This window comes from Haemaphysalis longicornis, unplaced genomic scaffold (assembly GCF_048455015.1).
Source record: "Haemaphysalis longicornis isolate Haplotype H1 unplaced genomic scaffold, Haemaphysalis longicornis Haplotype H1 scaffold_2, whole genome shotgun sequence".
NCBI classification, from domain to species: Eukaryota; Metazoa; Arthropoda; class Arachnida; order Ixodida; family Ixodidae; genus Haemaphysalis; species Haemaphysalis longicornis.
The window spans coordinates 4,513,089-4,536,882 of NW_027526295.1; the positions used below are offsets into that span (position 1 = coordinate 4,513,089).

Consider the following 23,794-nt stretch of genomic DNA (forward strand, 5'->3'; position numbering starts at 1 on the left):
CTGTGTTTAATGACGACCCTTGGTGCCATGTGGGTGCCCCACTGTTGTCCTGGTAGTCGCTAGTTGGTCGGGTCTTGCCACGGCGACCATCATCATCATCATCATCAGCTGGTACACTCTAGCTGCGCTAACAGAGCAAGCTCCCCGGCTGGAGCTGGGGCTTGTGTGCGTCTATCAGGGCTGTGGGCTCTGCCGGGCCGCTCCCTGGGCGTACCTGCTCGGCCAGCCTCAACAGTGGTCTCCTGCTAGCCGGTAGTCCCTTTACGAGGGTAGGCCAGTTTGTTCCTCGACGGGATCCACTTGTCAGTTTCCTGGTTTCCACTCGGCCCAGAACGAATGAGGGGTTTAAGGAACCACCTTACAGACCGACCTGCAACCTTGGTCTTCTGCAGGAAAGATGATCCTCTGAGCGACCTGCTCTTGTAAGCTGTGAGGTAAGCAGGATTGTGCAAAGCTCAAAGGCGGAGAGGACATCAAAAAGAAGAAAGTCCAAAAAAAGTGGAAGGGGCAATAGTATATACGTCGGCCTTTAACAACTGTTGCTGCTCGATAATTTTGTATAACAAGGAAGTAAGTGTTACAGTTACAAGTCCGTCTAACCCTAAAAGTAACTAGTTACAGTTACAAGTTACTGAAAAAAAAGTAACTGCATAGTTAGTAGTACAGTCAAACCCGACTATAACGAACCCGGATAGAGCGAATTATGCTATATATCAAACAAAAATAAATCAGTTACGGAACATATTCCTTATAACAAACTTCACATCTGATATATCGAACTCGGCATGCCTAGAATGGCCGCCAAAATGCATTGCCTCTTGGATGCTCGTCAGTGTGCGAGACCAGCATCATCGATGCGAGCACTGGGCCCTCGGTGTCTCAGCTCTTTCCGTGGTGCTTTCAGGAAGGTAGTGCCGTGCAGGAGGTCCTTGCAGGCCCGAAACTGCTGTCCCCAGTGCCCTGCCGGGTGGGGGATTTTGGAAGCGCCTCCTCACGCCTCCCCTTTGGTGCAGCGGAGTGGAGCGGCCAGCAGGGACGACAGCCTGCGCCGGCAGAACGAGTGGCTGGAAAAGGAGCTGGGCCGTGTGCGGCACCAGCTGTCGCGCACCGTCGACGTCATGTTCGCCCAGCCACGCACCAGCACCCCCGTGAGTGCCGCAGGGCGCGTGGCCTACACAAGTGGCATCCCGCAAATGGGACGGTACCTTCGCTTCACATGATGTGCTGGTGGAAACCTTTGCGTAACAAAACCGCAAATTATTTGCCTAATTAGCTTCATAAAATGGGCGAGGAAATCCGGAGGTTTGCACTTCAATTTATCTTCAAGCAGACTTTTGAAGCCTTCGTGGGGAGCTGCTGCACTGGTGCTTCTAGTGGAAGGAAGGAAAGCCACACACTTGCCGCTGGGCGTAGCTCTTTTTGGAAGCAGGCCAGCCAGTGTGCAGAGCGCTGTTGCAGTGGCTGGTGCACGGGCTCATCTATATAATGCACCAAATCACACTGAGTGCCCGCAAAGTATTGTTGCTCTTTGGCCTGCATGCCGTGACTTTACAGGGAGTTAGAAAAAATAAGGGCTGGGGAGGGAGTCACACGTGACAGTCTGAGTGGTCAAAAGAGCGCATCATTTGTTGCGGTACCCCCAGTGTGGCTTGGCAAAGCATTCCAAATGGCAGGTTAGGGTAGCAAACTTGTGTCATGCTGTCTGGAAATGGTAATAGGGCCTGACACACAAGTTGAACCCATACCCATGCTGCAAACCTCAGGCAGGGCTGAATAGAACCAAGCAGTCGCTTAAAAAAGAGGGCCACGAACACAGATTAGTACCAGTTGGGCTCATTCAAAGGCTCCTCTGTCCCGACAGCAGCGGTGCCGATCTCACTGCAGACCCGTAATGGAGACGGTATTGGGAAGTACAGGTGAATCAGGGGCCAACACCATGGCCACTCTCTGGCCAGGGTACTATTTCTACGGCATCACGGAATCTTGTTCGTGCTCTGACCTAAGCCGATGCCATGAAATGATTGTGGTGGGGCTTAATTGCAATTAACATACTGATGTCTTCATTGCTGGCCTCAACTGCATCGCTGCTGCTCGTATCGCATCACTGCGGCAGAAAATTTGAAAGCATTTCTTGCACTGTTTTTAAAGTGCCTTTCATTGCTGGGGCTGAGCTGAGTGATTTACCGACAGCTCACTCTTTCAAATCGAACGCTTTACTTTCATGGCCTCTTCTTCACGATGGGTATGGAGAAAAAACGCAAAAACAAGCACTCGTCTTGTCCATTCCTCATCTGCTGTTGGCACAAGGAAGCGCTTGCCTTGCCTGTTCTTCGAGGGGCTATGAAGACAAAACACAAGTTTGGTTCATTCGAAAGGTCTCGTTAGAGTCATGCTGACACCACTTTTCACGTAAACTTCGCTCAAATAAGCTATATAGTTAGTTAGGCCATGCGACCCACTAGCTCATTTCCTGCAACAGAACCTATGATGTTATATCAGCCTGCTCTGCGATTGGCGGAGGCTGGCAAAATCAAACACAAATTAGGCAGAGCGTATAAGCTTGCTGAACGAGCTTTTTTGCGCTCACATTTAGGGCACATTCTTTTTATAGCAGTACGAATGGGGGGATGAACAGGGGAAGTTACAAAAGCCCACGTAAACATAGAAGTACCGATGCGTACTGTTGTTGGTACTGTGTGCACTATGCTTGTTTTAGCTGCGCAGCAGTCCACCGCTATCGAGTTGTCTTACCCACACCGGCCGATTGGCATAAGCGACGTTGTCTTACGTGACCCTGTTTGTTCAGGATATTCCACGTTTCACAAAACAATCACTTTCTACTGTAACAAAAGCAAGCCAGGTGCAAATATGGTCAGAAAACAAAGCAACGGCAGACATTGGTTCGTGGATGAGTATGGTGGATGAGTGTGCCCACGAGTGTGTGGCAAGTGGTGCGACCTTCCTGCAGAAGCCCCGGGAGGCCCCCGAGGGCGACAGCCTGGCTGCCGGCCCCCCTCCTCCGGCATCCATGCAGCAGCAGCTCGAGGCTCGCCTGCACACCAGCCTCAAGGTGGGCCTCGCTCGTCACCCGCCCTCAGGCAGCAGCACTGGCTAGCTGGCTCACATTGGGAACCGTTCTGAACAGAGGGCGTTCCTCGTTTCCCCTCATACGCGGTGGCACGTGGAAACTCCTTCGCTCGGGGCTTCCCATGTCGCGCTTCACTTGTGTGCTGGTCCCTTCTGTCTTTAGCCTGGCACTAGCACTGTTTGCCGAGAGAAAATCCTGTGAGTCAAACACGTGCCAGAGGCCATGGAGCTGTGCAGCAGCAGCAGTGGGCAGCAAAGAAGCTCGAGTCGTGGCACACTCGTTGCAGTCACCTTTGGCAGGGGTGTGCACACTGGCCTGGGCCCACTCACAATCATATCCATGTGCACAGTACGTGCACATGCGGGTCCCTACTCTATGTCATACAATGACCAAATAGTTTTGGTGGACTTTAACGTAATGTCGAGTGTTGTTTAAACGTGCAGTAACGGCTGATTGAAATTTTATTTCACCAGAAAGATCACACATTTCTAGGCTTGTGCGAATATTCGGGCGCTTCGAATATTCGAACGAATATTACAGTATTCGAATTCGCTTCGACTCGAATTTAAAATTTCCGATATTTCGAAGTATTCGGGATGAACGAATATCAAAACTTCGTACAAGTTTCGGTTTCGTTAGGCAAGCCGCAGTGCCATCGACATCAGTCCTACATCTTGACTACATGTGGAGCCAAGACAAGCTAAGCCACATTCAAAGCGTTGTCGCCGTTGTCGCTTCGTCGCAGCCTTCGCGCATGTTCGGCAGGGTAGTCGAGACTCCTGTTTCCTTGTTTCAAACAATGAAATTGTTCCCACTGCAACAATGGGAAAAATTTCGGCTCTCGCGAACGGGCCTGCGCGGCCCGGCGGATGATACAAACGAGCCGGCGAGGCGCCCGACTGACGAACGAGCGAGAGACGGTGAAGTACGGGCTCTTTCTCCAGGAACGGCCGAGCTGTTGTTTTCTGTTCGCGAAAACGCGCCGCGGACTCCACAGGCGCGCTGACGCCGCCGCGAAACCACCCGCACGCTGCCGGCCGGCCGCGGCAACCAGGCGGCACCTTCGGTAGCGAAGTGGTGCGGGGCGCTCGAGCCACCGGTTCTAACCTCTACTTAAGATACCGCTCAAAGCACACACGAAGTTTCTTGTGCGGTAAACAAGCTAACAATGTGGGCGAAAATGGTGCTATAAAAAATCATCCGCGCCGCGAGTGAAAGCGCCTATGAAATATCTGCCGAGGTGCTAAGCCTAAACGTCTCCTGTGGAGCCAGCCAGCTGTCTCGAGCGCTTCGAAACTGCCGCCCTGAGGTGCACGCCTTCCCATTGGCGCCAGGCTCCTCCCACTGCCACGCGCGTCATTTTCTGACAGAGGCACAGGCGACCGCGAGCGCGGAATCGCCGAGGCGGGCGTTAAAATCGCGCGCGCAAGGCCGACGCGCATGAATCGCGTGCAAAAACGCTCCTGTAGTCAGCTTGGGCACCGCGAGTGAATAGACGAAAGTCCAGAAATTACCGCTCGGCGACATGGAGGTTAAAGGGGCACTGACACAAAATTTTGAAGGCGAGATAACTTCAGACATAGATTGGTGGGAACACATATACATCATCTGCAAAATATCAGCGGCGAATACAGCCTAGAACATATTTAAAATCAATTTTGAAGTGTGCGAAACGCAACCCAGCAGCCAGCAGAGGACCACGCGCAATTGTAAATAAACAACATCCAAACACGTCACGAGTTTGTGTTTGCCGCTTCCGCACTACCGGCGTTTTTCGGCGGCTCCCCGGCTCGCCGCTCCAATCGGAGGGCCGGAGGGCGGAGCTTCTGCTCTCGAGAACGAACGACCCGATCGTTGGCGGCGGAGGCGCCGTGATTTCGTCAGCTAATCGGGCAGCTGGCCGCGACCAAAGTTCTACAGTGATTCCAGGCACTCTGTTTCTATTACTGTTTATTACCATTGGGTGCGAAAACGCGCAGGAGGCCTGAAAAGCTCACTGAGCTAGCCGCATGGTCGCTGTGCAGGCGGCGGCCACGGCCGCGAAGTGGCCTAGGCTGGCGCAGGTAGCTCGAGTGATAGCTTGTTACCGCTGCACGAAATTGTCCCCAAGTCCCGAACATGGTGGCTTACATGAGAAAGGAGTTCATGATGCGATGGCGGGTTGCATTAAAAATTGTCATCTGCACCGCTTACGAGAGCGGCACTCGAATATCCGCCGCAGTGCTGAGCCGAACACATCTGTAGGCGGACCTGTAGGCAGACCGGCCGGCTGCTCCCAGCGCGCGTCTTGCCACCCACCGTCTCGAGCGTCGCGCGTCGGTCTTTAGCCGCGGTAGCATTTGCACTCGCAGCGCTGCGTCACATCCGCGGTCGCTTTTTAATTAAGCGCCTCACGAGATCAGTACGTGGGGGCATTCGCAGAAACTGCCGTTGATGCGGATTCGACAGTGCTACGGCGGCTCTGCTCTGTGATATCCCTCCGACGGTCACGTGTCAGCTTTGTTCACACAAAATCCACAAAATCCATCGTTTCGCGGCACTCGCTGAAACCGAAACTGCGACGGGCCGCATTGAAAATGCCTCTAATTAAACAACCGCCGCACGCTGAAGCAAATGAGGTTTCTACAGATTATAAGTAGGTCACTAGCTACTTATCGCAACAAAAAAAACAAGATGCAAAATTTTTGTGTCAGTGCCCCTTTAAGAACAAGCAGAAAAACGTCACGGATTTCTCCATGCGAAAGTAAGAAAAGAATTAAACGAAAACTTTTTTAAGTGCTCAATTTCTTGGTCTGTGTTGGTTCATACGAATTTTGGATGATACGAATATTTTTCGCGGTCCCGCGATATTCGTATCATCGAGATTTTACTGTAGAACGTTTTTACCGGAATGTCTCAGTGACACCTGACAGCTATTCGAATTCGCTTCGAAAGTATTCGACCACTAGGACTATTCGCTTCGAATTCGCTTCGAACTAAAATATCACTATTCGCACAAGCCTAGTGACATTTCATAGCTCTCTCAGCTTTGTTTGTTTAAAGACAAGCTGGAATTCCTCTTTCTTGTTTCCTTTCCGTTTTTATGTCACACAAAAGAGCACGTCACACGTACATAAAGCCTGCAAAGGCAATCAAGCAACAGAAGCACTGGTACACAATGCCTGCACAATTTTTCTACTAGGCGGCTAATGGCTGGAAACGTCATGTAGATTATTGTAATAGTGGTCTGATTCCCCAGTGTGCGACAATGACAAACATTCGGCCAAAATTAGGGGTGTGCGATTATCGAGATTTTCAAATGCGAATTGAATATGAATAAGGCAAGAAAGTGTCTTTGAATATCGAATCAAATGTGTGTGTGTGTAGTTGTAATGATTAAAGGATGCAAACATGGAGTAACAATAGCTTTTGCTGTCCGCTTCACATAAACTGTGGCGTTTCACGACGTGCACTGCAGCATTAACCAGGCGGGAGGGGGGCAATGCGCTCGCAACAAATTATTGCGCAAGAGGATCACGATTTGGCTGCTGAGCACTTCCTGCGTGCCCTGACAACACTTTTGCAAAAAGAAAACGATAAAAATAGAAAAGTGCAAAAGTTTTCTTCCCAAGGATTCAAGAACCTCATTTATCAGTGCACTAGGACGGTTCCCGCCACCTTCAAATCGCAACATACTGCGCGTTGGGAGTGGGGTGCTTCCGAACTTCAGAGGCCAAAGCTCGTAAAAACAAACCGGAAGTGTACAGTGACAGGCTGCGAGAAAGTGGCACTCCCTTCACCTGTAGAAAGGGGCACACTGCAAGGCACTACGTCAGCTGCTGTGGTCTCTTTCGATGGGGAAAAGCAGGGACTCTTGGTGCTGGCAACAGTTTCTTCTTTATTCACTCAAGCATTCGCAGGGCCCCATGGAGCCCGCCCCTTCCCCTAACAACGGCAGCGTGCGACTTTGGTAGCTTGCACATTGCACACCTGCACCCACTGAAAGTGCATCTTTTTTGTTGGTGCCCGTGTGCGTGCATGTGCATTCATGTACACACGCACCCAGTGTGTGATACCGTGCACAGGGGTGGAACAGCTGTGCCGTTTGCGCCATTGAGCGCCAAACTCGTTCACCTGCGCCATCCTGCGCCGAACCGCTCTTGTTGCGCCAAACTCATTCATCAGTGCCGTCGTACGACGCAGCACCTGAATTGAGCCACGACTGCCATGATGCCCAGCGCCCGAAAACTTGGCTGAAACATCATGTTTTCAGTTTCATCAAGACGTTTATGGTTTTGGTTTCATCAAGGCTATGAGTTGCTATGGAACTTTGCTTTGGCTCAGCCGTAATGCCGCAGGGACTACGCATTAGCTGCTTAAATTTCCGTGTGTTGCATTTGCACGGTTCTGTTTGCTGGTATCGGCCGCTGCGCCATAACCAATGGAAAATGACCAAAAGTAAAATGGTTTTGTGTCTCATCACAAACAGATAGAATAATGTCCGCATTAAAGGCTGTAGTTTATTGGCGATCCCAGCTGGCTTTGCTGCCCACAACTTTCCATTGCTGCATGTTTGCTGCAACGAAATTCCGGTCGAGGCACGTTTTATTTTGCCTCTCAGACCCTACATTGAAAAAAATTCAGTACTTGCATTGACTCTTGAAAGGCTAAAATGAAAGAAAAGCGGTGAAATCTATGGTTAACAAATATTAAAAGCAAAGAAAGAAGCTGCTCAAAAACCGTTAGCAGTCATGGATGGTTTAACCATTTTGACGTCTCCATCGTTGCCTACGCCAGCGGCCTCCATGCTTAGGCTGTTGAAGCCTACTTCAAGCTCTTTTTCTACGTGTCATTGCTCACGGTGCTGCTGCTCTAGGTTGTGCTCGCTGATAACCACATTGATATTTTGTTCGTGCATCGTTAGGTGAGTCTTGTAAGCAGCATGAGCACTCCAAGGGAAAGAAAAGTGTTCCGAACAAGAGCCTGAGGGATTTGGGATTTCGTTCCCGCCAAGGACCTTTTGTTAATAAGCTAAGTGAAGCACGTATAGATGCTCTTGACAGCTTTGTGTGCAGCAAGTGAAGCTGACCGACTATGGCTTCTTTTCTGTGACGTACAACCTCGCGTAGTACGACCTTGCTTGCATGCGAATAAAACGTTTTGAGCTCTATTTCGTCTTTTTCTCTCACAACTTGCTTATAACAACTGTCGAATTTTCTTGCCACTTGGGCATTGTTTTAAATGGACTAGACTGTATTTTGAGAGAGAAGGGGCATTTCAGTGTGGTTGATTTCTATTTGTGCGAGTGCAGGCGGGGTGGTATGAGTATGCGTCTGGTGCTCTAATGTTTCTCTGCGTTGTGGCTGCTGCCACTGCTCGTTTCTGGGGGCAGCGCCTTCGCATTGCTCCCCACGAGTGCGGTGTCGCTCTGGCACCTGGTGGCAGCCATGCGCACAGACAGTGTCCATGTGTGGTGGCGGCTTGGCGGTGCCCGCGTGTAGCCCTGCTGCTAACGCTGTCTGCTCCCCGGACGAACGCAGGTGGAGCTCGGCCACAGCCACCAGGAGGGGGAGCACTCGTTCCAGCAGGTGAGCGCTTTCGGTCCCTGGTGGACACACGGGGTCTCTAGTGGACACCGGGTACAGGCAGGGTTTGGGCTCCAACCTAGCAGCTGAGCTTATTCAGTGAAGCCTGTGTTCAGCATGGGTTGCAGGCAGTGCGCGTACACCTTCGACTGTTCCGTGTCCGTGCTGCGAGGGATTCTCAGTCATTCCAGTGCTGATGGTGCGTGCTCTTTGCTGGTTTCTCTGGCATCAGCTGTGCACGTTCGACGGCAAGGCTGTTCGAAGACAGCCTTAATTCTCACTCGGCCGCGGGGCCGTTTTGGGCACTTTTCAAAGCATGCAGTGCCAGCCTCAGCGTGGCTGGCTCAGCTGTCACAGACATCTGTGGAGGGGACAACTGCCACGGCGGAGTCACCAAGACCTTTCTTTAGGACTGCGCGACGTGTGATTCATGCTCTGAATCAGATCACTCTATCATTAACCCTTTCACTGTCACCGACGTACTGGTATGTTTTCGTGTTCCCCCCCTCCCCCCCCTCGTGTCACTGATGTACCAGTGTGTTCTCTATTGTGCATTCAAAAATGCGCGCTGAAGCCTGCCTGGACTAGTCGCGCCATCTGTCGAATCTTTCTGGAAGCTCATATTTTTGCCGTATATTAAAGAGTACGGAGTGACCACGCCCACCCTTGGTTGCTGGGGGCATGGTTGCTCTGCGCGCTCTACTCTCTTGGGCTGAGTGACTGTGCAGCATGCATGTGATTGCTGTGGTTGTTCTGCCACGTGCCACAGGTTTGTAGGTTTTTTTTATTCTGTTCAAGCGTCTGCTACGGCGCACCAAGTTAGGCGCAAGCACCGTTGCCTCTCCAATCGACAAAATATGGCTCGGTTGTGGCTTTATCTCACTTTCCACACCCTCGCTTGCCGCTGTAGGCAGGAAACGTGGCTGTTGTATCCACTTTCCATCTCTGTCTGCCTTCTTGATTTCATAAAGTGCCATCTCTGTGCGTTGTGTGGGCAACTGAAAGTTCTCCTTGCGCAATGATACTTTCGGATGGCTGGCCACGCGGGCCCTCAGACTGCGTACTGGAGTGATGGCTGTTCCAATTCCTTGGATTCTGATTCTGAGAGCATCTCATGCGAGGGAGGGCTGAGTTCCGCTGCGTCAGATTGTGATGATCTTCCCGGAAGCGTGCACGGCAAACCAAAAATATGCGGTAGGAAGGCGATTTCTCATCCACAGCTTCCTTTCAATGCGTCACGTTCTGAATGCAAACATAATCAAATCAATCACTATGCTTGTTCCCTGATACACATTGTCTGATGCAATGCATTGCATGCATTGCAATGCAATGCATTGCATTAGTTGCATTGTTCTCAGACTCCAGACAAAAAGTGTCCAGTAACATTTTTCTGCACCAATGCGACTAATGCAACGCATTAGTTTTTATTTTTTCTTTGGGGGAAGGGGGGGGAGGGGGGGGTAACATTCTTCCACCGCCATATTGAATTTTGGGGTAGTTCTGAACAGGGGCCCCGTCCCCAAAATTCCCTGAACTGTCCCCACGTCAAGGCAGGGGTAGGGCTTGGTCGGTATTTTGCTGTAGATGCTGTGTGTTTGCTTTGTCTATGATGGCTCAGTGAAAAACGGTGAGTTGTTTCTTTATCTCTTTTGCATGTGTGTTGTACTTCATGCAACTTTTCAATCTGTTTTGTGATTCTAGGCCTGTCATTCAGTTGTGTTCATTATTTGTTGTTGTTTTTATTGTCGAGTTCAGTAGTAGCCGAAACAGCGCTTCTTGGCCTTTGGTTCAGATCAAGGTGTAAACGAATGGATGAATGGAAACGAACAGGGTTCCAACTAAACGTGGCCGTTGCATTTCTTCCATTGTAGTAAATGTTGACTCGGCAGCTTATACGCACGGTTGATTGGACAGCAGGCCAGCCCCCCGGGGTGCTCAACAAAGCGCGACACCTTCTAACAGAAGCCAGCAGCCAGGGAGTTTGGGGAAGCACGGCTGACTCGACCCAGGCTGAGGGACTGCTTGAATACCACATTTGGGTGTCGCTACACAGCGCTGCTGCTGCTGCTTCACTTACTCCTGCCTTGTCCTGATGCAAGTCTGCCAGTTCCAGTTGCTATGAGGGAAGGAGTTGCGCTTAGTTTGCTACTGTCCAACAATTGCGGCAACTCTGGCCGCTAAGAATGGACTTTCATTTGAGAGAGAGTTGCTGGCCTGTCCTCAGTGGGGGCACGTCTTCCGTAATTGCACAGCACTCCCCTTATACCAACCATGCACTCCTATATACAAACCACACCGTATAGAAACTCGGCAAGAGAGGTCCTTCCATCTGAAGCAAGCTTCCTAGTCTTCCTGGATGTCTGTCACACCTCCGAGGTCCAACCCCAGGTGTCATAAGGCACTACACAAGTCCGATACTGCAGAAGGAAACACTTCCTCGAATCACCGCATCTTCAGCTGCACTTGCAAGGGGAAAGCTGCGGTCCTGTGGGGTGCGTTCCCATTCGACGTCACAGCTAAAGAAGTTGCCTTGTTCTGACGGAGGCTGCAAGCAGTACTGACATCATGGTTCTGAAGCTTTATCCCTACATTACACTTTATTTGCATCAGATTTAGAAATTTCTTCTCCTTGTGCACAAATCAGCCATGCCAGGCTTCATGATATACAAAATCAGTGAAATGCGCGGGTGGCTCCCACTTCCTTGCACCTGTCGTCCTCACAACAGCATCGCTTTCAAACCGGCACTGATCCACTGGCCACATTCTCAGGCAGCCCTCGCATGTGTGGTGCACTTCCCTGAGGCGTCGTGAAGGCACTTTCCAAGCGCTGGGCACTTGCTTGGTACCCAGTACTCCTCACCAGGGGCAGAAAAACCGACAAAGCACTGATGAATTCTCTGTCTTGGGTGCAGCTCCATCTGATTTTCCCAAATTGCTGAAGAGCACCCCGCACGAATTTTCTCAAGCTTGCACCATCAGCTTTTGTGCTTTGTGAGCAGACGATTTTGGCAAAGACATTCCGTCTGACATGTCCCTTTGATGCGATCACTCTAAGCACTGGGTGCCATTTTTCTGCAAAGTAGAGGTGCGCGATTATCGAATTTAGGACTGCAAGCCACATATTTTCAAGTAAGAATATCCTTTAGAGGTGTGCAAATATGGCTATTCTTGGTTTCGAAGTCAATGCAATTTAGCGAATATATTGATTTTGTTCAGATAGTTGTGAATTGAAACGAACATTTTTGAATCAAAGTGAATATTTTGTGATTTCCAGTGGGAAAACTGAAGTTTGCCATTTCTGCAGCATTCTTCAGTAACTCTACCATGTAGGAAAATAAAAGGCTCGTTGAGAAGGGTTTGCCGAATCTTTTTATGGCATCAGACAAATTACGGAAGGTTTCCTGCAGCTTTTATTTTTATTTGATATTATATGTTTATGTATGGGGTCAACTTTATGTATGAGGTCAACTATGGGGTCAACTATGGGGTCAACTTTCGTGGCCTCAACCACGAACGTTCAGTATTGGTGGGAGGATGTATACTATGTCCTAACCAGCTGGGGCTAACACATTCCTCATTCAAAAAAATAATAATAATAGACAGCACTTTCTGGTATGCTCATGTTCTAAAAAACGAAACCTGGTGCACAGGCATGAAAAACTGAGCTCATTTTTAAACCCCCCTCTGCGTGCCTCTGTGTTGTGGTGCTAACCATCCCCGCTTTGCGCTTTCTTGTGGGGCCGGCTCGCCATAGAAAAGGGGAAGTTTTGTGGGAACACTAGCACTCGCTCACGCACTGCCTGGAGGCAATTTCAAGGTGAGGGCTGAACATGTGCCATGGACAGGTTGTTGGTACTGGTTTTGAGGACAGGATTAGCAGCCATTCTTCAAGAAGGGAATGAGTTCGCAGGGATTGTTCAAGAACAGTAGACGAAAAAGGGCATCCACTGGGCACGGTGTTTCAGAAATATTGTTTGTATTCTGGCAGTGTGTGCTGTTTTACAGGGACAAAAGACAAGTTTGGGTGATTCGAAAGATTGCCACATTAGAACAACACTGACGCCATTTTTAAAGTAAACTTTGCTGAAATACATGATATACGGCTGAACCTTGTTATAAGAGGCATGGATGGAAGAGACAATAAGAGACGCTGTTCACCCACTTGGTTGGCTGCCCTATCTTTCCCACTTATAACAGACAGTGGATGCACAAGATAGTTGGTTGTAACGGGCAAGTTTGGTCAACAGTCTCGCTTGTAACAGACACTTCAACTTTGCATGTGGTGTCACCAGTCACTAACTGCTGTTGCATCTGCTGTGGAAACAAAGGGGACAACAGATGCGCGCAGTCACTGTTTATTATAACTTGGCCAGCACACAGTGGTTCATTCAGCTATGAAACAACAACGAGAAGCCCTGGCAATGGAAGTGCAGTGTACAGAACTGGTCAAAGCTCGTTGCCAAGCATGCGGGATTCTGTGCGAGCCAAGAATGCCACGAGTGCACGGTGGGCGCTCCCGATCACGTAGCTCCCAATCAAGGGGCATCGCAGATGCTGAGTCCTGCAAGTGTGATGAATAGCCTGTGGCTATTCACCAGGCTTGTGAACTTGATATCTACGATGCCTCTTCCTCTGCAGACAGTGAAAGAAGAGAAAGCTGTCATAAAAAACAGTGCAAATGCAGCCATAAAGCAAATAAATATTCAGGACTATTTCATGAATTCTGGGGGCAAAACATGAATTAAAACGAATCTTTTGCAACAGGCTGTTGCGTTCTTTTGTGCTCATTTTAGTCATGCAGTGCCCGCATTGAACTAGGGTCTGATTAGTAAGTGAAAACATGGTTCCCTGCTTATAAGGGGCCTCTCATATAGGAGACAGGAAGTTCTCCCTGGTAGGCGGTTCTTACAATGTTGTTCAACTGTAACGAGGAAATCAGAGAATAGACATGCGACTCTACTTTCCCAAGCTGAACTTATGACACGATTGGCTGAGGCCAACAAAATGCAACACAATTTAGACAGTGGTTAGAACAGGCTATTCGCCCTTCCAGGTAGTGCATACTATTCAAGTTCATAACAATGCAAGTTACGCACCAACATGTAAATGTAGAAGCCTTTAGTGGAGCACTTTGCCGGGGGACACAGCCGTTGGGCGTGTTGGGCTTCTCTGGCACGACACCTGCAAACTGGCATAAGCCACCCCGTTTGTCGAGTCATATGCAATGTTTCACAAAACGATTACAGTCAAATCTCGCAATAACAAATTCCCATGAGTGGACAATTCCCGCGGCGACGAAATATTTTCAGATCCCCAATAAACGTCCGTAGAAGCACATATAGTTCATATTTTGTGGCAACGAAATGTTTTTGAAAAGTGATCCCGTATTAACAAAATTCACTGCAAGTCCGGTCAGTATTTTATCTGCCCATTTGAAGCTAACAGTGTCCAAAATGTGCTCAAGGGCATTTTTTTTTGTCGGACTCGAAGTGTGTGAACTGCCACACCGTGCTTGCATGGCCGCCACCATATTTGTCCGCAAAAAAGACCGTGCAGCAGGCAGCCGTGGAGGCAGCCTTGCAGCGACACCCCCAGGAGCTTTGGCTTGGGCTATGCTAGCCGGCTACTGCTGAACAGCACGCGTGCGTTCGTTGTGTGCGTGGTGATTGGCACATTTGCTCTCGTAATGTGCCTGCCTCTTCCAGCCCAAAAGCGGAAGTTGTTATCACTACAACATAGGGCAGCCATCATTGCCCAAGCCAGTGGCCCAAGTGGAAGAAGGGAGTTTGGGACCACCTGCAGTTCGCCCCACCATTTTGAAGAGCAAGGACGCCACTCTTTAGTGGCGCATGTGTGCAAAACAAAACAATGACAGCTGCGCCTTTCCAGACGTCAACAAAGTGGTGCTCACTTGGTTTTGCATTGGAACAACGAGATGCCACGCTGTGGCACAGTTTTCCGACAGAGGAAGATGCTTGGTGCCAAGCACCAAGGAGAAAAGTGTGCCGAGAAGTGAACCCGCGGGATGTTTTGGATGCACTTGACACGATTAGGTTGTTCTTAGGCACACACGCGGCATGATGAGCAGCAGTGAACCATTGCTTGTAGTTTGAGAGCTTAGCTGTGAAGTTGCATAACCGACCTGCAGAAATAAATTTTTGGTTTGCGGGTAATTTTTCTGTCATTTGTTTCATCTCGTGGCAGTGAAATTCCTGCAAAAGTGAGTTTTTCCCTGGCGGTTTTGTTATTGCGGGGTTTGTCTGTATAATCAACCATAACAGAAATGGGCTGGGTAGAAATTTGGTCACAAGGAAAGCAAGTGCAGACAGCGGTCCTGAGCGGTATCGCTGTGCTATCCAGAAAGGCGTACAGTAACCGAGGTAACAAAAGATAGCGGCAGCCTCAGTCAACATACCAGCTTTCATTTTAGGTATACCGGCCATTGCTGATGTCACAATACATACGAAGAAACGGGAGAATTGAAATCTTGGCTTATATTGTTTAATTTCTCAGTGAATACAGCATCGTTTGGTGCCAGACAAGTGCTAAGGGCACTGTAAAACGCCAAATCTTTTGAATAACAGAAACCTGTATTTTGTCTTCATAACCCTTTCAACGATACGTGACAGAAATACAGGTGTCTGCAGCCAGTAAAAATAAAGTTTTAACTGCAGTATTTGATTAGAAACCATTCTAGCATAATAACTAAGCTGTGTTTTTTCTCCTTTAAAGTAAGAGAGATGTCCATGTACAAAGTAGCACCGATGGGCGATTTGAAACATGTGTATCGCAATTAATGGATGGATTCAAAAGATGTCGTTTGGATATAATATGAGAGAAACATAAAGGCACCAACTTAAGATGTTTGCACAGATGTCGAAAAACAGATATTTGAAAGAAAAAAAATTGCATTGCATGCATGATGCGGCATTGTGACTAGAAAATGGTGGCTGGGGCTCTTGCGAAGCCGGTCTGGGAGAAGTGCAGATGTTAGGGCATGCACGTACACGTGCAGGTTGTTCAGAATGCACGATCGGTGGCCAGCGGCTGCCCGGGTGAGGATTTCCCCGCACTGCGGTCGAGTGGGTGGTGGCGTGGGGTCGGCGGCCGGGCAGTGCTGGGCCTGTGCACGCTGGAGACGGCGCTGCTGCTGCTCCTGCTGGCGGCAGCGCTGGCCCAGGCACTGGTGGGGCCCGCTCCCGAGGCGCCCCTGCCCTACGGCGAGGCCTGCGGCTGCTGCGGCTGACCAGGGAGCCAGAGGAGGCACCGCGGACGCGTCGAGCCAGAGTGCCGGTGTGGGGACTGCCACCAGGGTGGGGCTGCTATCAGCTGCTGCCATGGCGGGGGACAGCCCTGGGACTCCTGGGGGAACGAGCCCTGTGCGGTTTCCCTTTGTGCATTAGATCCCGCTGTAGAAACTCCATGTGGTGCAAAGTGTACCCTTTAAAACAGTTTTCGTGGGGGAGAGAATGTACTGCTCTAGTCGTGCTGCGTTGCCACAGCTTTGCTTTGTCAAGCGCATCATTGCCACCAAGTGTTTGCATGCATACCCTAGTCAGCACATGTGCAACAGCTGGTGGTGGCAGACTGCGCTAGTTACACTGTCGGCACTGGATTCGTGTGACCTTTGGTGCCCTTTTGCACTGTGGGGGCAGCGGCCTTTGTGTTAATTGACGCAATGATGGTGTTCTGCTACGCTGTCATTAGTGACGATGTGTTTGCCATCTTTTGCACTGTATGAAAAGGGAGCACCGTACCAACTGTGTTCTTTCAGCTGAACATCTTTACAGCCATGGTTCTTTGTTGCATTCTAGGAGGCAGTACCGAACAGCTGTCACTGGTATCCCATGGGCGTGTGTGACTGATTGTTTTTGAGCCATTTCCTATTGCAATTTTGTTAGTGCAAACTCCGTCCTCTCTTTCAATGATGACACTTTGCCCCTGGTATCCCCCTTCCTCGTGTACAAAGTGGTCCAGAAAATTTCTGGTTTGAACTGAGTATCTACTGAACAAAACTGTACGAGAAAACTGGGCCACTTGAGAAGCTGTTCGTGCATGCCTATGTGACAAATGCTGTAAAGCACTCGTGTAGAACCCACAGTATACTGATGCCAGATGTAGACATTGTCGCAGCAGTTATCCGCAAGTGCTTGAGAACAAAAGGATGATGTGCAGTAGCATACTCCAAGTGTATACCTATTTATTTGTAACAAAAGTGCAGCTTTATTTGTGTATTTGTTCGCTTACCCTGTGGGCACAAACAGGGGAGTGGGTACCTGATGCATTCGAGTAAAAGAAAGATAACAGCAACAGGGAAATGCAATCAAGCAACATCGCCTGACGCAAGGCATGAAGCAAGGGCGACCTACAAAAAGGGTTGGTGAAGGTATTTTTAAACAAATCGGAACCTGATACCGTACATCATTCAGATGCGCTTGGCACAAACAAGCCTTGAAAACACTTGGTATGAGCCGCTAAAACTCCTACTTTGTGAACAATGTGTGTAAAAGGTTAAAAAACGTCGGTAGAGTGGGAACAATATTGATGTGTTCTTGAGGGGGGACGTGGCTTTCAACTTGGGAAAAAGGACCAAAACATCGTTTTTTTGAAACCCACATGCGTCTGAAAACATGAAAACCTCTATGCGTCTGCAAAGTTTTTCCACTGAAAAGCATTGCAAAGTGGCATAAAAAAATACTTTTGTCAGGCGTGGTGACAAACTACCAGCGCAAAAGGGCGAAAAAATGGCAATTTTCGGAGCGCTCTATCTCCGCAACCATGGAGGAAAGAATACTCAGGAGAGGCCCCTAGCATATGAGCATTGCAAAAAGTGTGGAGGAAGTGACGTCGTTTTTCTTGAGCCCATAGATAGTGTTGCCTAGTTTCTTACGGCTGCGGCGGCTAAACCTGGCAAAATGCCGCGCACAATTTTTTACGGCACTTTGACTGTGGCTTCCTCGCTACGTCGCTACGACGACGAGCAGCCCGGCGGCAGCTCGCACATGAGAGACGAGTGGCTTTCCCGCATGACATGGAACGCAAGATGGCGGATGAACGCGCAACTCTGCTCCCCTAGGGGAGCTATATACAGGAACTCTAGGGTGCCTGGATTCCTAGCGCCATCTACGAACAGACACTGCAGTAGCCACTCGTGATTCCGCGAGCCTGTTGCTATGATGACGACGAACGCTACTTTGCCAGGCTTAAGAGCTGAAAAATCGTCCTTCTATCTCAAAAACGAAGGCCGTTTTTCGATTGAAACTTTGGGTGAGGGTTAGAATGGGCAAATTGAAGGCGAAATCAACAGCTTAGAACATGACATCGCACCGAGGAATTCGCGACGAAGCTGTTTTCGCTGCGAAGCGGGAGGGCAGGGCGACGCCATGTTAGTCAAATCAAACTGGAAACAGCAGAGGATAGTGGGAACAAGTGCGGCGGCTGTGGCTTCACAAACGTGACGTCCGGGCCTCTCCTAACCTTTTCTTTCCTCCGTGTCCGCAACGGTGCTATGGTGGCTAGAAGGGGAGGTGTCAGCATCGGCGCGACGGGGAGGCAACGAGAATTCATCCCGATGCGGTGGCACTGCTGTTGGCTCCGAGATGCCCCCGCGAGCCACGCGCGTAGCAGACGCCGCAGCTGTTTCACGGTAATGCGGTTGTAGCGGGTCCTACAATAAAGGCTAGTTGGCACACTCTCCTCACTGCTTGCTGCAAAACGTGTACTGGCCCTGGAAACTAACGTCTTGAACTCTTACTTGTATGTCAGCTGCGTGCGACGCTCGCATCATGAAGCGCTGGAGGATAGCGAGTCAAGTGACTTGCCGTGAGTTCGTCACCAAAACAACATCCGTGCCGTTTTCGCTTAGGTTCCAAGTGTTCAAGCAATGTATTAGTTTAGATTAACACGCAGCAGGAAACATACTAGAAACGGTTCGTTTGAAGGAATTGGAGGTCGAAAAGTAAGTTCTCTTTCGTACAAGCTTTTATGTATATTGTACACAGACTCCCAAGATTTTATTGGTTAAAAACACCCTCAGGAGGAAACATAGGTAGAAAATGTGCATCAACATTGAAAACTAGGCTGTTGCAAGTAAAGACACAGTCAGTATTTATTTAGCAAACACAGATCAAGTCATAACATTCAGTATCCGGAACCTATACCTATTTCAAAAATCACCAGACCAGGATATTAAGTATGCGAATGAGACTAACTCCACGATGAGACTAACTCCACAACGTCTAACTCCACAACGTCTAACTCCACAACGTTTAATTCTCGCCGATAGAGGTACAAAAAGGCTGCAAGTCAGCCTGCTGTCCCGCCATCCATCTAGCTCTGTACGAAGATTGCTTGCTTTCGCAATTCAAACACGTTCCTCTACACTGATGAGCCCCACACTGGTGGTCGATTCTTCGTACTTGTGCACGCTGAAGCCACTGACCAAAGAACTGAAGTGCACGGCACGTTGCCTGCCAGCCCAGCGGGCCGTTGGGCCTCGCTGCCGTATAGAGTGCCGGATGTCAAAAAACGTTCCGTTTCCAGCTACGTCAGCTGACTCCGCAGCCACAATTGGCTACCCGGTTTTGCGATGTTGTAGCACGAGGGATTTTGGTCCAAAAACAATCGGCTTCGCTATCGCAAGGCGACGATTAAAAGCAGCGGCCGGCTCATCGCTTTGCAACATCGCGCAACGTCACGAGTGGGAATGTGCCTTTAAGCAATTGACACACCCAATACACTTCCTCGTGAAGAGAAAGGATTAAGAAGAGAGGTTTATTTTCATATTTAGAAATGGTGTCAGTAGCATCTGCATTCATAGCCACAAGGCTAGTTCTGAATCCACACAAGAATTTGGCTTTTTGTTTTTTTCATCCAAGTCGAGAATTCTGCAAAAACAAAACCGTGTACGGAGGTGCGATTTGAGTGACCACAAGATTCATGGGTAGAACAGTGCGAAACAAAATACCAGGGTGCGAACAAAACAGATACTGAGTGTTAGTCCATGTTGCCCCCTTGGCCAGTATTGTTGATTTGTAATCTCGAGCTTGGTTGAACTGCATCATGTTCAGTTCCTTACAAATTGGCGAAGATGGTGCAGTTCTCAGCACTGATGCTATTATGTGCACAGCAATTTTTTGTAATAAATTAATAGGTGTGCAGCATGATGTATAAGTGTGGCCTCATGACTCCATGCAGTAAGTTAAATGCGAGTGAAAAATACTAGATTAAATAATACGCAGTGCTTCCATGCTTGAATCAGGGTGAAGTGTTTGAAAGACAGCTTTTTTCAAACTGCTTTTCTGTGTTGTGCCCAGTGCATTGATGTTAAACTTCAGTATTTAAGTGCTTTGCCAACCGCTTGTAGCTTACACGCATTGGATAATTGCTTTTGACGTGAAGGAAAAATCAAGAATTTTGCATTTTTTAATATTCAGCACTACCGTAATTTGTTGGCGTTGAACCACCTTATCATTTTTGTGAGATCCTCATTAGCTTCTGCAACAGAGTTGCAGCTGATTAATAGCGCACCTTATCATTTTTGTGAGATCCTCATTAGCTTCTGCAACAGTGTTGCAGCTGATTAATAGCGCCGTCTCATCAGCGTCCAGGATTGCTTTTGCGTAGCTAAAGAAAGGACCCATCCACTTGTTAGATATTTTCTGGAGAATGAAATTGTCGGACCTTGGAACCCATGGCACTCTAGCTTTTTCCGCAAAATGTTGGAACCCATGGACCTTGGTCCTTAGAACCCATGGCGCTCTAGGTTTTTCCGCAAAGGGGAACATTGTTCCCCTTTATGGGTCGAGTTCACTAAGTAGACAAACAACAGTCCGGTTCTCGTCTTTTCCCCTCCTCTTCTTCCTCCTCCTCTGGCTGCTGCCTGGCTCCTCGTCGACCTCTTCCTGTTACACAGGCCGCCCCTCTGTTGTCCACCCTCCTGGGTTGATACGGCACTACGTTGCACATAGACGCAGCTTCCACAATGTTATTAGGTCCATTGTAGCATATGTACTTCAAAAATTCCTCGTTTGCGAGCAGCCCTGGAAAAGGTGCCTGTGAACCCTGCACGCCTGTGGCCACAGGCTCGCTCCATCCCTTTCTCTGGGCTGGCTCCCCACCACTGTCCACTGAAGTGGACTTCACTGGCGACGTTCACTATTTGCAATAGCAGCTGATCACACTCCCTCGCAACACTCTGCTCCACAGCACACTCGCTATGCATCATTGAAATCAATAATAATCTGATATTCGACAACACTCTTTCTCAATCTGAACTTCACAGCTAGCTCATTTATACATATTAAACACTCACATATATAGTCATATGCATGCAGTCCCCTTGCTCTACCCGAGTACACGACTTGTTGTTTATCTTTGCGAGTCCCGGTGGTCTCCGTGTTTTCAGTCGGGATTGTTGTCCACCTCTTCCGTCTGGCACCTCGCACTGCTCACGTGCCACTGGCCTGAGGAGCCTTGCGATTTGACCTTCTCTTTGACCTCAAGCCCCTTGGCGCATCACGTCCTCTGTGCCGTGAGCTGGCCATGCTCACTGCGAGAGCTTTGGTTACCCCTCTCCTCTTGGCCCGTCATGTGCTCTTGGCCCCACTCCGTAGCTGAACTGGGCGACTTTTCCAGCCTCGGGGATTTTGCTCCCAAACAATGGCTGAGCAACTGTGCCGCCTCCCTGCGCTCTTCTGGTTCAGGCTGGCCCTTGCAGCAGTGTGCCTCTGCTTGCCAGTTCGAAGCCCCCAATTCCTTCTTGCCTGGGACCACTGGCCCCTGCACCCCAGCCACACTCCTCAAGTCCTGGCTCTTCATCGAGGGACCTCGTTGCGTGGCTCTACACTGCTGCCTCCTGTCGCAATCTCTGACGCTCAAGTGTCCGTTTTAGTTGCACCTCCGGAGCTCGCACCACCCTTTTCAGAGGCTTTTCTGAATTGCCAAAACTGGAGCCTTCGGTTCCACGAGTTCAAGCTTCTTTCGCAACACTTTTATGCCGGCATCCAGTCTCTCATGCTCTTTGCGGCTTCCTTCTTCAATTAATTGGAATGCCTGTTCCTTGTGTTTACTGGGAACACCTGCACCTAGTGTCTGAACCAATGTCAACATGTTCCCAATTGAATCCTCCAAGGTGGCGAGACGCATTAAATAGTACTGGGATGAGGATAATTCAATCCTGGTGGGCTCGCCAATTGTTTTGTCACGTGGTGTCTCTACTGGCCAACAGGATGGACGAGGGCAGCTCATTGGTTGGTTGGACAAACCGCGCATTTATTCCAAGTCACCAAACCCTAAAGCACGCCACACTGCACAAAACCAAAGCACGCTGAACACCACAAGGACACACACACTCAACCCGAACCAAAAGTCACCACAATGAAGTTTCTGCATAGTCAAATCCAAAAGCCCCTAATTGTCCGCTACTACCAACCTCTTTACAATGTCTTATGTGGGAAACCTCTAACAACTGTTGTACGACTGTGCCCCTAGTGGACGCCAGCACTGATGCACCAGTAGCTGCAGCCAGTGTCGCCATTGGGAGGACAGCGTCAGCACCGCGTGTCCCAACGTTACTCCTGTGGTAGCCAGGCATTCCCTGTCCTGGGGACCGTGGCGGCAGAACCTAGGGAGTACTTGGGAGGATCCCTCGCCACCTGGGAGTGTGGCCGTAACCGCTGGGGCCACCGATGCACAGGTTAGCCCACTCCAGCCCGGGCCTCCGTGGCTGTCCTCCTCCTTGGCCTGCGTGTCCCAGGCTTCAATTCATCCTCCCGGAGGTCGCGGCATTCCTTGATCGGCTCCTTTGCTCAGCCCTGTGGGTCGATGTTCCATTCGCCACTGCCTCGCGTGGGTTCTTTGCGGTGTTTCACGATTGGTCCCCTTTTTGGGGGCCACAATCCTCCTCTTCGTTTGCCCTTCGTTTGGGGATGGCCCCTTCACCCGTGACACCCCTCATGCCCCATTTCGTGGTCGAGGAACAGAAGTGGACTCCTCTTGACAGATTTTGCACAAAAGTCACATTTCCTGGCCCAGTTGCTTGAATGCCAACATTTGCAGTCAAACTTGCCTGGGTATTAAGAAATGAAAGAAAGACAGCATTCACCACGGTCAGTGGGGAGTGCACGCCTAGCAGCTGCACTGTTGTGCACACGGGGCATCTCATTTCGTGCAGGAAAGGACGCCCGGACGCGTTGAGTGAAGCCCTTGATGGGTGCCAGGCTCTGTGGGGCGTGCTCTGCCAGTCCTGACTTGTGCTCTATCGCGGGAAGCAGGTAGTGGCCGTGTAGGGTGACTGACCATGGCCGTTGCAGGGCCGGGGTGACGGCCTGAGTGCGGAGCTGGAACGGTCCCTGCAGGCGGTCGCTGAGCGACCCGACCGGCTGCGTTCCGAGTCCCGGCGCCTGGAGCGAGCCATCGAAGAGACGCTGCCGCCCAGCCCACCTAGTCCTAGCCGCTCGCTGCAGGGGCCAGGAAGACAGGGCTGAGGAAGTCCTCTCGGGGAGGCTGCCTGCCACGCACGGGCCGACTGGAGCCAGTTGACGCATGGATGCCATGTTTAGCGAGCATGCTGTGTCCTTGGGCACAGTGTAACAAGGGACCACACAGTAGGCTTGCAGGAAGGCCCAAATTTCACTCACCGTTTACGACGTTCCTCAGAGGCCAAATGGAAAATTGTGCTTCACTGATGAGTTTGCAGGAGAAATCGCCTGCATGCCCCTGGTGAAATGCTTCTCTGGCAGCCTTCCTTTTAACATTCTCGACCTGCACATCATGGCCGCCAATTTCAGCTTGTTTTGGCTAGCGTTAACATTTTTGACAATTGTAGTTTAGAACAAATGCTTTGCTCAATAAGCGCAATCTACGATTTTTAATGTATTTGTGGAAATGCTGAGATTATAAGTATGTGCAGTATTTGTACATAGTTTATCCAGGCAGGCTAGTTATGTTGAAATTAGACCTCCTGGCATATTTTACTGAGTGATATTTAAATTTCTTGATGTGCAAGCAGTTATTTTCATAAATGAATAAATACGTGTTTGAAATACTACCTACTTGTTTTTAGTTGCCTGTTGCGTAGAAAAACTGTGGTGTCCAAAGACTGCTCTAAGCAAGTTCATCTTTTCCTACATGTTCTGTATGT

The 23,794-nt window shown here is 49.7% G+C and overlaps 1 protein-coding gene across 3 annotated transcripts in view; it reads left to right on the plus strand.

Annotated features, from left to right (window-relative positions):
• LOC144168696 (uncharacterized) overlaps nucleotides 1–23,436 on the plus strand; it is a 175,076-nt gene extending 151,640 nt beyond the window's left edge. For 2 of the 3 annotated variants that reach the window (XM_077697634.1, XM_077697636.1), the window contains 4 exons: nucleotides 1,014–1,148; nucleotides 2,969–3,070; nucleotides 8,608–8,655; nucleotides 15,668–16,023. In XM_077697634.1, coding sequence (XP_077553760.1) covers nucleotides 1,014–1,148; nucleotides 2,969–3,070; nucleotides 8,608–8,655; nucleotides 15,668–15,898 — 516 coding nt within the window. In that variant the 3' untranslated portion in view covers nucleotides 15,899–16,023. Of the gene's footprint in view, nucleotides 1–1,013; nucleotides 1,149–2,968; nucleotides 3,071–8,607; nucleotides 8,656–15,667; nucleotides 16,024–22,964 lie in introns of those variants that run through there. The other variant, XM_077697635.1, reaches the window with a different exon arrangement.
• The last annotated feature ends 358 nt before the right edge of the window (nucleotides 23,437–23,794 follow it).